This window comes from Lucilia sericata, unplaced genomic scaffold (genome assembly GCF_015586225.1).
Source record: "Lucilia sericata isolate MDLA Ls3-8-SP2 unplaced genomic scaffold, ASM1558622v1 Contig000046F_arrow, whole genome shotgun sequence".
NCBI lineage: Eukaryota > Metazoa > Arthropoda > Insecta > Diptera > Calliphoridae > Lucilia > Lucilia sericata.
Window position 1 is genome coordinate 774,146 of NW_023994084.1, and position 14,611 is coordinate 788,756.

Sequence of the window (14,611 nt, forward strand, 5' to 3'; positions counted from 1 at the left end):
AAAAGCGATGGAAGCTGGGCCAAATCCAACAAAGAAAAAGTGGAAGTTTTTGGGACATACTTAGAAAATGTATTCAAAACGCAAATACCTATCTACGATAGTATTGAAACAGTGATTAACAATGACGATGAAGAAATACCTCTACTAACAAATTCCGAAGTGAAAAAAGAAATCCGGTTACTAAAATGCAAAAAAAGCCCTGGATATGATCTAATAGCAGCTGAGCTTTTAAAACATTTGCCTCATAAAGCACTTGCAATATTAACCAAAATCTTCAATGCTATAATAAATCTAAAATATATGCCAAGTCTTTGGAAAGTGGCTGAGATAATAATGATTCCAAAACCAGGAAAACCACTCACAGATGCCAGCTCATATAGGCCAATATCACTATTACCGGTGATAGGAAAACTGTTTGAAAAACTATTCTGTAAAAGGCTGAAAAGTATAATTACAAATAGAAATATTATACCAAATCATCAATTTGGATTTCGTGAAAAACACTCTACAATCGAACAAATACATAGGATAACACATACAATTGAAAATGCCCTAGAAAACAAAGAAATATGTTCATCCGTATTCTTGGATATTTCAAAAGCTTTCGATGGTGTATGGCATAAAGGCTTGCTACATAAACTAAACATGCTCTTACCAATTCAATACTGTGAAATGCTAGAATCTTACCTAAAAGAAAGATATTTCCGTGTTAAAATCAATGATGAATTCTCAAATCTTCATCCGATAAGCTCTGGTGTCCCGCAGGGAAGTATCCTGGGACCAATATTATACTTACTGTATACCTACGATTTACCAGTAGATTCAGATTGTATTGTCGGCACATTTGCAGATGACACTGTAATCATGTCAACTGGAAAAGATGTTGAAGTCGCAACACATAAACTACAACTAGCACTAAATCGAATAGATAGGTGGACTAAAAAATGGTGTATCAAACTAAATAGCTCAAAATCGATTCATGTAAATTTTACAAATAAAAACGTCAACCACAAACCAGTCTTTATCGATGAAATTGAGATTCCACACGAGAACACCGCTAAATACTTGGGAATGACCCTAGACGCAAAGCTTCGTTGGAAAGCGCATGTTAAGAAGAAAAAGGATGAGCTAGAGTTAAAGTTGAGAAAAATGGATTGGCTAATTGGGAGAAAATCTAACCTTTCAGTCCATAATAAGCTAATTGTCTATAAACAAATTCTAAAGCCAGTATGGAGCTATGGCATCCAGATATGGGGATGCGCTAAAAACGATGTTATTAAAATTATACAAAGATTTCAAAATAAAATCCTAAGGACCATCCTGAATGCCCCATGGTACGTTAGAAACTCTGATATCCATAGAGATCTCAACATGAACACAGTAACAGAGGAAATTATTATGAAAGCAGAACAACATAGGCGTAAACTTATACTCCACCCAAATGAAGAAATAGCGTCCTTATTAAGAACCACAAATGTAGTAAGACGACTAAACAGATGCCAACCTCATGACCTCATCAGGCGTTTCAACCAGCATAATGTTTTATAAAATATTTGAATTGCTGTTAATACTAAATTATATGTTTAAATAATTAGCCTCAAACTGCTAGTTAGTCTATTTTGACTAGTCGCAGTATTTTAAGAAAAATTGTATATATCAATTTATACCGTTTTAAATAAATAAAAAAAAAAAAAAAAAAAAAAAAAAAAAAAAAGTTCCCCGTGAATGACGGACAGTAGCAGAGGAGACGAGATATGGTCTCCTCTTCATCCTCATTATGACCGAGTTAGGTTAACTTCCTTCTCTTCGTTTTCCAGCAAGTATTTAAGTAGTTTGTTTAAAAGGAAAATGTATATATATCAAATCCGAAGAAATACAGGTAGGCCTGTTTCGGGCCTATTGTGCGCTTCTTAACATGTGCCTCAGGTGGGAATCGAACCCACCACCTCCAGTCTACTAGACTAGAATTCTAACGTATAACCTACCGGAGGCCATAAGTACATTCGCTCTTTCGTTACCAATTATTCCTGAGAAGCCTGATACCCATATCTTACAAACCTAACCTCTTTAAAGGTCAAAACGGAGTTTCTTCGACTCTACGTTAACCAACCTCTGAAAGAGTATTCGGTTAAGGTCCTCTTACAGTCAAATAAGGTCTTAGATTTAACCTTACCACGTGATATCGCTCTAATTGCCTTCTAACAGTTAGCAAATATATATGTTAATCCCTGTTGGCACCATACACGGATTTCTGTCTGAAATTTACTGTGGTGATTCTGGGTATTCAATATAGAACATCAGGTCTAGTTTAGAGTCATCCAAGAAGCAACGGATGTCTACGGGTATTTGCTCTAATTATCCGTTTCGTAATGATATTCTATCTAGGATCAGGTCTTAAAATTCCCAACAAATTCTGTGTTTCGATATACACATTGATGACGTGTCCCAGTCAAGAGACGTTTTGTTGTAAAACTCGCTTAATATCGTATATATATGTATATGCTTCAATATTATATTGCTAATTTTCCACCTGAATTCTGCAATAATTACTATTATGTTCTAAACAAAATATTTATATTTACTTGCATTATTTTTCCATGAACTTGTTAACCTCTCTACTCTTGTTTATATTATTTCCTAAACAATCATAATAATTTCTAACACATGTATTCAAAATTGAAAATAAAACGAAAATGTGCATCATTGTTTGTTGTTGTTGTTTTTTTTTTTTTTTTTTGTGGGCCATTCCCACGATTTCTCTGAATCTTGTTAATTTTCATTTTTATTTGTTCGCCTTTTTCGCAATAATTAATTTAACAAAATGTACTTTATTTAATTTTTTTTGTATTTGTTTGCACTTATTTTTTTATTTATTTATTTTCTAAGTATGAGTACACTGACCTGTAAAATATCAAAAGTGCATTTAGCAAATGTGCAATTTTAAAACTGGAAAATTGTTTTCATGTACTTGCCACTTACACACACATACATATTTATAAACAACTGAACAGGTGTACGTATGTACGTACGAGTTGGTTGTTGCATGAATGTGAATGAATAAATAAATGACTGAATGTTATTTATGTATAAATGTTTGTTGATAAATAGAATTCATAGTTGCAACAAATACAGACATAAAACAATTTGTTTAGTACCAGAGTAGTTACACATCATCGTGCACAATTTGTGCATCAATTACTCGTACATACGTACATACGTACGTACGTACAACATAAGTATGTTTACAAAATAAGCGAATAAATGAGTGAATGAATGAATGAATGATTAGTTATCATTTCATTCATTCAACATCGAACTAAGTGCACACTATTAGGAAAGTTTGGAAAATACTATGAATTGAAATGAATTTATAATGTAAAACATTTTGAAATAATTAAGTATTTAAAGATTAATGTAGAACAGCAAAGTTTGGATTATATTATATCCGGATAACATTTGGTCCATTGTTATGACGTTAGGAATCCGGATGGCTCTAACTTTGGGGATAAAACAGGTTTAGGGTTTCATATTGAAGACCCAGAACCAGAAATATATATCGTCTTTCTAATTACAACATTAGCATCCAGGCAATATCGGAATGCGTAAATTGGATTAGAGTAAAACTGGCGCCAACAGGAGTTAACATATTGTGCCACTCGATACGGGAGATTCGTTGCAAATTTCATTTCCCCGATTACCTTTGTGTCCTGGAACCCAAATCTATTCGATAGTATATTTTGAAGCCTTAACGAGTTTGTATCAAAGACCAAAAGTTCTATTTCTTTTTCCGCAAAAGACAAAACTAGAGCATTTTGGATTATCTGGAAGTGGGTAAAGTGGACCACTCGATATGGAAGAACATAAATTTAATTTTACGACAAAAAATTTGTTGAAAATTTCATTTCCCCGATTACCTTTGGATCCTGAAAGCCAAATCAATTTGACAGTATATTTTGGCAAAGAGTGAATATAATTAAGAATACTTGTCGACCTTATCAGCCTTGACTAATGCATAGCTGTTGGTATAACATCTACTTTATCTATGTAACATATATTCGAAGTCTCGAGATTTTTTTCTCGGGAAACATCGGCCATCAATAGGCCACTAAGTATTTTTCGGTATTTTTTCCACTTGTCCAAATCTGACAAAAGGTGTAGTTTTAATTTAGTACAGAGTCCTCAACTAGAATGTTTAAGAAGTCGAAAATATATCTATTACGAAGTCACTTCACTCTATAAAATTTTGATCTGAATAAAAAATAACTTTTAAACTACTTCGATGTTGCATATTCAAATAGAGAATCACTATCACCACTAAAACATAAAAAAACTTAAACAAATAATGATAAGTAAATAAAGCAACATTTAATGCTTTTTTTCAGCTTTATCCCTTTTTATTGTTTTATTTACTTTGTTATTTTTTTTACAGCAGCTCACAAATATAGTAATTGTTATTTACAAAACGAAAAAGAAAGAAAGAAAAAAATATGAAGTTAAAAAAGACTTTCAAAAACGGAGCCAAGTAAAAATAATAAAAAAATATGCAAAAATAATTATTTTAATGCACATGCAACAAAACGACGAATGACAAAAAAAGAATTGAATAAAACTGAAAATGATGCATTTACAAGTGTTGGTTGTTGCACTTACCAAACCAGACGAAATGAAGATTTTTAATCCAATGTATTGCTGCTGTTGACTGGCGATAGCGATGATGGTGATGCTGATGTTGATGCTGCTGATGATGTTGGTGTTTCTGTTGTTGTTGGTGATGATGATGATGATGACGTTCGTTATGTTGCTGATAATGCTTTTCCTGATAAAGACGATGACAATGTTGACATATATTGCTGGGGGCAGAAGCAGCTACAACAGCAACATCCGTTTTTTGTAACTTGAAAGGCGTTTCCAAAGGATCTTTTAATTTCATTTTGCTAAAGACATCAGCCGCCACCACCACCACAACAGTAGAAGAGTTCAATGATTGTTGGGTTATTATTTTTTGCATTTTCTGTTTTTTTTTTTAATAAATTTAAATATATTTTGTTTCTTTTAGATTTTATTTATAATTTGGGTTTTTTATTTCCTTTTTTTTTTTGGTATATAATTTGGTCAAAGTATAATTGTTTTGGTTGTTGAAAATATGTTAAAGAGTCGAGAGTAGAGTAGTCGAGTTGTAAAGTGGGGTTGTTGTTTTAATTAAATTCTTTTTTTTTTTTTGGGGAGGGGGGATTTTTTGTTAAACAATTATTTATTTTTTGCAGCGCTAAGAGCAACACAAAATGATTTGTGTTGATGAAAACATTATTACTGGTTGTCAGTTTGTTTTTGGCTGTTCAAATTTGTTTTTGTTTTTTTTTTGTGCAATTGTTGCTCTAGTTTGTGTCCTTTTATGATCAAGTTGTAATATTTGTTTTTCGGAAAACTTTTCGTTAGTTATCTTTTTCGTTTTTTTTCGCTTTTTTGTTTGTTTCCTGTGATTTTGGGCGAAAATAAAAATAGCGCACTCATTCATACACACATTTAAAATTGAAATGTCGATGCTGTTGGCATTTCTGACATTTTATTAAGAATTCCTTTTTATGCTTTTTTTTCTTACAATTTTCTGTATTATTTAGGATTACTTTACTGGGTCCATCCATACAGTTGCTGTATGTATGTGCATGGAAAAACTGAGTTACACAGTATAATGTTGATGATGAGCCAAGGGGCAGTTAGTTGCTGTTTGTAAGGCAGCAATAGTAGAAGGAGTTGCAATAGTAGTAGTAGTTGTCAATGATTAAAAAAAGGGGCCATTGACCGAACGGCCAACCAACCAAATTCAGTTAGCCTGAAATTTTCATACGTTTAGCGGCTGATGATTTTGTGCTGTTTTTTGGCCATAAAAACGCCTTTTTATAAACATTTCAATTTGTAAATCATTTTCTTCTCTTTCAATATTTTCTATTTTTATGATGCTGCTGTAATTGTTGTTGTTGCTGTTTGTTCCTTTTTATTTGAGATGATATATCCTTGGCAACAAACGCATAACATTAAATTGTTATAATACCATTACCAATACTTGTGCACATTACAAATCAACAACAACAAATATCATCGACTCATGTGGGGGTCCTTTGTCTGTCGTCTTGGATTCTATAAATACTCATACATACACACACACTCATACAAACTCATTCACACACTGTGGCAGGCACGCAAGCAGCCACGCATACATGTACATTGCACACTGGGATGTGATGTTCTAAAAAAGATGTTTATATAAGAGCATGAATGAAACCCGTTATATGGGTGGGTGGGTTGGTTAGTTTGTTTGGGCTGACAGACAGTTCAATAAAATATCTTGCTGGGTTTGTGACCAGTATACGAGTTTTGTCTATTCTGTAAGGATTTATTTCAATTTGTTGTATGCTTTGTTTTGTTCTTTTCCTCCTTATGTTTGTGTTTTGTGCAGGCGTTTTGATTTAATGCTTACATCAGCTGAAACTATCTGTGTGCTGCTAATTAAGCCCCATAAACGTGCTACGCTCAACGTTTATAAACACTTGTGTCACTCATTCACTCACTCACTACTCACTTAATTTATTTTATTTTTGGTTTTTGTTTGTTTTGTTTTACTAGCCGAAAAAAAACTTTTTCTTTTCCTTTTTCACTTTAAAATCTTTATTAAATTTTTCTTTTTTATTTAAAGCAGCAGGCAGGCATTTCTTAGAGTCCACCATGGGAAAAAGTTAATGACAATTTAATCATCTTGCGACATGTTGAAACACACACATACACTTAAACGCGACCGTTAAAATTGTTAAAAGCTCTGAAAAACGTTAGTAAACGTTAAGCGTTAATTACACTAAAAAACATTTAATTATTTAAAAAATTTTCTCAAATTTTTCACTTTGCATAAATTTTTATTTTTCCAATTTTTTTACACACTCACGCACTTTTCTCCATTGTTAATGGTACTCACATTTAAATTTTCTTAAATTTTTAACAAAATCATGTATTTTTTCTTATTTCTACATTATTTTTGGAAACGAGATTTAATGAAAACACTTTTTCTGACATTTCAAATTTCCCTATAGATGTTTTAAACGTTGTTTCTTTTTGTTATACTTTAGTCGAGTTAAGGATAATTTAATAAAAATTCTCGTTGAAAATAGGTGACAGTTGAACAATAAGCATGTTGTTGTTATTGATGTGATGCTATTTTCCAACACTTGTATTTTGTATCTTTTTTTTGCTTAGCAAATTGTTGAAATGAAAAAAGTGTGCGCGTAGTTTAGCTTAAAGACCGTCAATACCGTTTCAGAGCTAAAACCGAACTAACGGCAGTTTCCGCATAGGCAAACTCAAAACTGCAGCGCAACAGCTAAAACACCACACACATGCAAGAGTTTTTCCCATACACTCTCCTGCCAAGACAACATCACTCTCTGGGTGAACAGTGACAGCCACATATAACAGAGAAACAACATAGTCTGGCTCAGCCATGTAAACGCACTCTATACAAAAACACTTGATAGTTTGGAAAAAAGTGGAGGCTGCAAGATATACTTACTACGTAATGAGAGTCAAGCCTAATGGATTCTGAGAGTCAAATCTTACCAGATATCTGAGTGACGCATATGCGTCAAATTAGAATTATTACAAGAGAGTTGGAAAACCAGTTAAAAAGAGAGCCTTAGAGAGCTAGATAGAGAGAGAGAGCGTGAAAGATTTTTCTCAATTATTAAACAAAACTCTAAAAAGTTTGTTTTTATTCTTAAATACGTTCGTTAGCTTCTTCTTGAGACCAAAAAGAAACAAGACAAGAAAGACAACAAAACAACTATAAACAGGGAGAGAAAAAAACAATAAACAAACATGTGTTTATTGCAGTGTTGTATGTGTGATGGTGTGCGCTTTTAAACGAAGGTTAAAAATGTGTTTACAAAAATAAACTGTCAGTCGTTTGGAGCCACCACCAGAGTAGTCACACGACAAACAGAAACGAAATATGAAACTGTTAAACACAGCAGGAGTTTCACTTTCGAAATTCGAATGTGGAAACTGGAAATTTTTAAACAACTATTTACACTTTCCATCCTATGTTTTAGTGATGATTTCAAGTACATAGAGATGTTATTTTATCACTGCTTCCACTGTATTCAGCTCAAAGGGAATTGTGTGATTGTTGGTTGCCGTCGTTTTGCTGTGTTTTTTATTTGGCACATCATAAAAATATAATAAAAATAGAAATTGAGAAATTATTTGTGAAATGCGCCGGTCTAAAGGAAGCTGGAATTTAATTTCAAGCGTTTTCGGTGTTTTGTTTTGTTTCATATCAAATGAAAATCAAAAATAAAATATTCATTCGGCTTTAAAATTTAAAGAATAACTGCAAACGTATTTTGAAAAACAAAAAAGAAATAAATACAAAATAATTTTTAATAATACACATTAAACAAAAAATGTATTAGTTACTGCTCAAAAATAATAATAAGTATTTATAAGTTGTTCACAAATAAATTGATTCAATTATTCTATTTGTCATGTTATTTTGACATTTATTGAATGTTTATGTTATTCCTTTACATCTGTTTCTTCTGCTCTGCTCCTAGTCTCCTTCTTCTTTTTTTTTTTCATTTGTCTTCTTCTGCTTGTACATATGTCAAAAACTCCTCTCAATTAAATGTTGATTTTGTTTATTTTGCATATTCTTTTTATGTTCTCATTTTAACATTATTATTTATTGTTTTGACAAATACTCATCCTCGTTTCTCCCACTCTCAAAGCTCTGTGTTCTTGTCGTAATATCTACAATTCAAAATTGTTTTGTTGTGAATCTTTTAATCCTCCCAACCATTATTATTTCAATTATCATCGTACTCACTGACGACTGTCTGTGTATGACTTGGATGTGTGTATTTATTTATTTATTGTATAATAAGTGGTGGACACACATATGTTGCGTATCGTAACGTATCGTGCAGAGTGTTCTCATAACTTAAAAGCATACATACATATGTACATAAGTACGTATTTCTGAATATTAGAGGATTCCAAAAATAAGAAATTACAGGGATAACGATAATAGAGATTGTGATCTAGAAACCTTGCTGCGTTCCAAATCTGCTTTGTTGAACTAAAAAGTTCCATAGCTGAGCACTTCTTCTAACACCTATAAATCCACACGTTTAGATACCATTTTCATAGCTTTGCTGTAAAGATCAGTAACAATGCCAGTGTTTAGTAGACTATGTATTCAGAAACTACTTGGTATAATAATTTCAGAGGTTGTATTTATTCCCAAAGTCAGGGAGTTAAACCATAATACCTTAAAAGCCTATAGACCAATAAGTATGTCAAGAAAGACTGAACTTCTGCAAGGCACAACCTGAACAACTTAAAGAAAAACCTATGCAAAAAGCAATTCATGACGTTTTCTGTAATGCCTCAAAACCTCAGACCAGTCTAGGTATTGCTAGACGTACTTAACATTCACATCTATATGTAGATAGATCGAATTTGAGGCATAAATCAATCATATCTATCACTAACCAGAGTGCGATATCACTCTTTACTCTTCAAAAACTCTTATGAGCACTGGTTCGGGAATTTTCTCCGATGTGCTTGGACTTTATCAGAGTACCTAAGAACTACACAGTTTTTCACTGAAATTTTTGTCTTTGATACGGCAGTGACAGGTATTTAAGAATTAAATCTGGAAACTTCGATTATTAACAAACATCTTAACCGTATTGCATCTCTTTAGGGTCTTACATAAAATGAAATGTATTCTCAACTAATAAAACCCGGTCCGCATTGCATGTCCTTTTAAATTTTTAAGCAATTGGAACTCACGCAACATTCTGCAGAAGTTGTTTAAACGAACAAAAGATGAACTAAATAGTACAACGTCATTTTTTTACGATAATATTTACTTCACGATCTGGACAATATCAAAATGTGTTACTAACTCGTTAGTTAAACGTTACATTATAACATTTATATTTAATCAGATTTGTTAGAAGTACATTGATGACCAAGATATTTGAAAGATTGTCTAAGTCAGAGAGGAGTCATTTAAAATATACCACAATGGGCCATTCCACGTACCATGTAACTTAACTTAAGCTCTTGTTTATAACTCAACTTAAGCTCTTCTTCATATTAGGTGAGTTAGTTTCGGTGAAGAAATGTTGCACCAAAGAGGTGGAACTCTACTAGTTGATCACTAAGGTCCATTTTGCTTCCCTTCAGAGATAGTGAAGAATCAAGAATAATTAAGTAACAGATAATGAACTGAAACAGGAATAGGACACTAACTAGACTGAAGCTCAAGGGAATCACAATGGTTCCCAAAAGTAAATCGATTCAGAATCCTAATAGTCCAATTACCGTATGTTCTACCAACATATGGGTACCCTGCATGATTACACTCTGCAATATCCCCTAATTCTTCTTGTATTTTAGGACATTGGCAGATGATGCGCTCAACTGTCTCCAGTTCCTCAACAACCTAGTATAACCTTCAGATGTCCGGAACGGTAAAGTCACACTTACTAGCAAAAGCCTATCAGATTACATTTATTTAGCCATGATTAGATACAAAAGCAAGATACTGTCCATTCTACTATTCTAGGACATATTATGATTCAAATGTTTTTGGGCGGGCCACATCTTATTATAGTATATTTTTTTATTGGCCATTATTTTTCCAAAAGCACACTTTCATATCTTATTATTTCTTAAGAGAATCACAGACTTCATGTTCAATCAGCATTTGGATGGATTTTAGATTAATTGAACTGTTAATTTAATAATACTTAACAAATTTAATTTAATAACTTGTTTAATTTGAACCGATTTTGCTTAATAAATTAAATATAATACCAATTTTATTCTAATTTTTTGACATTAGGTGAAATACTAAGTTTACATGGACAAACTGAGAAACATCCTTAATTGACGTAGGAAGTAACTCCGATGTGTGTTTTGGATGGCCTATATATTTGTTTACTAAGGTTTAAATTATTATAAATTTCGCAAAACGATCATAACACAAATTTGCCCCCAAATTATGACTGAAATCTTTACTTTGGTTACACCTAACGGAACAGCAAACATAGATTCTATTTTATAATAGTTATTTCCTTTATTTATTCTCTTGAGAGTTTTTTTTTACTTCATTTTACTCTTTCTGTCCGAATATGCGTGATTGTACGTATGAGTAGATATTTGGGTTTATGTGGTTGTAACACTAGTTATTTGTTGTTGTGGTAGTCATGTGCACGTGAGTATTTTGCTGTATCTAGTATTGCATGTAGATACTCGCTTCGTATACATTATTCTACAGCAATATATAAAGGTAAACATTGGTTTTACTCCAAATCAGAAGAAATAAATGTACATATTTATTTATTGAATTTAGTGGGTTTGAAACAGTAGATACATGTGCATACAAAGTCCATGTGGGTTTTATACGGATGAAAACTTCTCAATCAACGCTATATGTATGTGTATGTCTATTTGTAGCGTATTAAAGACCTTGAATAACAAAAATTCATCAAAAAATGCATATACACAAATATGCATTTGTCCAAAATATTGTATTTTTCGCATGTATGACCATTTGTTTACATTCATAATCCTTTAAGATTCATATCTTTTTTTTGTAGGTCGTTAACATCTATTTTGAATAATTGCTGTCACTTTATGGAAACTCTTCAAAAACAAAGTAAAGGGTTAAATGCTAAAATAATGGTCTTTACACAGTGATGCCATTAGAAGCAAGTAAATACTTACCACAATAATAAATTTAAAGAAACTAAAAGCCAATATAAAAACTCATACAGATTCTTCAGTTTTGTGTCGGAGATGTCTAAGGAATAAATAAGTATTTATTTATATATTACATTGAAAATAGGTTATTATTAGACAACTTCTATGTAACGAAGACGGTAGAAGTCATGTACTTAATTGGTTTTTTGAAAATCAATAATCAAGTCGAGTATTCTTAATTTTTTTAAGAACTGATGATGGACCTTGGGTAGACGGAAATTTGTCGTTTCATAAGAAAGGAGAAGATTTTTGCCTATACTGAACATCAATTCTGTAACAGGAAAATAACACGAAGGATTGTGGTCAATAATCAGCAATGTACTTGTCTTAAAAAGAGTTAATGAGAGGGAACTTGCAGAGGTTAACCTGATGAATGCAAAGACGAACGACACAACTTAACAAGTAAGAGTGTTATGTCGAATCTTATATACCCCACCACAACCTGTAAAATTAAACTGAATTTCGGAAGGTGCCTCTATTTATGGTTCTTTATGCATCAATCATTTTGTTATTTATTGTGTGTAAATTGAGTTTCTGTAAAAAGTAAAAGGAGGTATGGTCAATTATGAACCGATCCACACAGAATTTTCTAAAAGAAACTGTCTGAAATACGATGGCTAGATAGCGACTCAACTTTGGTAACAACATACGGACAGAATAATCGTGGCTATGCATTGGTAATCACCAACATAAGGTGCTGATGATGAGGATGTATTCTGCCACCAGTTAATGAGCGTTAATAATATGGGAGACATTAATGCGCAAATCGGTTGAGGCAACACTGGCAGGGAAAGCATGACGGGTAAGCATGGCAACGGCCATCGGCTTTTTCCCCATAGGAATATCCACAATATTACCTAGGTGCCCCACTTCGCATTGAGTGAGAAACAAGAGAGGTGCAAATGCGGATAGTGACTACCATTGATTATCGCTGAAGTTCGTTTAAAGCTGAAGGCTGTATGATGGACACCAATTATCAACAGGAAGGGATTCGATATACAGAAATTGCACACATGTCATGACGTGACGCGTCACCTTTAAGTTTTCCAATGCACTTAGGTATAGAACAGACCGCCTGGACATTTATACTCATCCGAACATTGAGACATTGGGAAATTCGCATTTATCAGAACGGCTGAAGGTACAAAGGAAGATACCTTGGATATATGCCAAAACAAGACATCTGATTAACGTTCTAAACGGCAAGCGCAGTGTGAATATCAGACGAGAAATCGAGAGGTTAAGACAAGTGCAACTTAGCCAAAGAAGCCAAAATAGCCGATGAAATAGGTCGATACAAGGACCTTTACCGTATTAACAAGGAGATAGCCGGTTGTAATCACCATAACATAAAACCGCTGAAGAACAAGCAGGGCGAACTGATCTATGCCAAAGATCAACAAATAAAGTTGTGGGAGGACTGTTACACAAAAATTTTTTCTGTAAGTCCAACGACAAATACCAAAGTATGTGATTGCGATCCAATGAATAATTAACACTTCAATACCGATATCTGATAAGATAATTAATGCTTTAGTAAATCTATAGGATCTGATGGAACTAAGCCCGATATTCTGAAAACGGATGTGACCCTAACAACGGGGTTACTAAAGCCGCTAATTGTAATCTTTTGGCTGAACGAAAAATTGCTCAGTGATCTCAGGGAAGGCCTTATTATAAAACTTCCGAAAAAATTTGAGCAGGATTGCTCAAACTGGATGAGAATCAATATTTTCAATATGGTTAACAAGATCATTGCCAATATACTGCATAATCGCGTTGCGACCATTATCGAATCCCAGATAAGATGTGAGCAATCAGTTTCTAAATGTTGTACTGAGCAACTATATGTCTGGGCAATATGGTATTTCGTGGGGTCTGCATGATAGACTGGTTGATTTTCAAGCATACAGTCCAAAATTCAAGCCTTCTCCTCTCATGCGGATAAAGCTCCTTTTAGCCAATTATGAGCATTAAAGTCATTTTCTAAAGGGGACCTTATAACGGGGCTAGGAGAAATTGTAGACCGATTTCAATACCAGCTAAAAATATTTGTACAAAACTTCAACTCTCTATCTGCTTCCATTTGGACTTTATCGTATTTTAAAAAGACAGATGGACGGACATAGGTAGATCGCCTTAGAATCTAATAAGAACCTACAATATAAATATATACTTTAATGAATCTTAGATTAATATTTCGATGTTATGATAGCGGGTTTAAACTATACATAAGCGTGAGAATCCTATAATGTCAGTTGGAATAAGGAAAAGGTGAGAAGAATCAGAAAGATCATATTGTGTGACCAGTATTAATAAGTATGAAGTTAGACTATGAATGTATAGTATGTGAGAAATCAAGTTTCTAAACATTGGACCATAACTTCTTTTATAGATCACAACATATGCCTTTTCATCAACCATGTCCATGAAAAGTCGCAATAGCAGACTAGGTGTACTTCTTCGAAAATTATGCTCCTTTCATCAACATGTTCATGAAAACTCCCGATAGCAGACTAGGTGTATTTCTCCGGAACATACAACACTAATTAAGATACATATTTAATTAAATATCCTATAATATAACATACGCATATATACATATGACACAATTCATCTTGAACTAGTCTGATATCGACTGTGTGCACAAATATACGAATTTTTCTAAAGGAAATGCGACAACATTAAAAGGTCATGTGTCCAAGTAGATTATAACTAAAAAAGTATTCCTTTAATTTTTACAACATTTTTATACACTTTTACACATGTAATTTTAAGTTCTTATTGTTGT

At 32.9% G+C, this 14,611-nt stretch overlaps 1 protein-coding gene across 5 annotated transcripts in view; it reads right to left on the reverse strand.

The window, feature by feature from the left end:
- LOC119615197 (nephrin) overlaps nt 1–7,315 on the reverse strand; it is a 306,013-nt gene extending 298,698 nt beyond the window's left edge. For all 5 annotated transcript variants that reach the window (XM_037971292.1, XM_037971298.1, XM_037971284.1 and 2 more), the window contains exon 1: nt 4,651–7,315. In XM_037971292.1, coding sequence (XP_037827220.1) covers nt 4,651–5,008 — 358 coding nt within the window. In that variant the 5' untranslated portion in view covers nt 5,009–7,315. The remainder of the gene's footprint in view (nt 1–4,650) is intronic.
- Nucleotides 7,316–14,611: the final 7,296 nt, after the last annotated feature.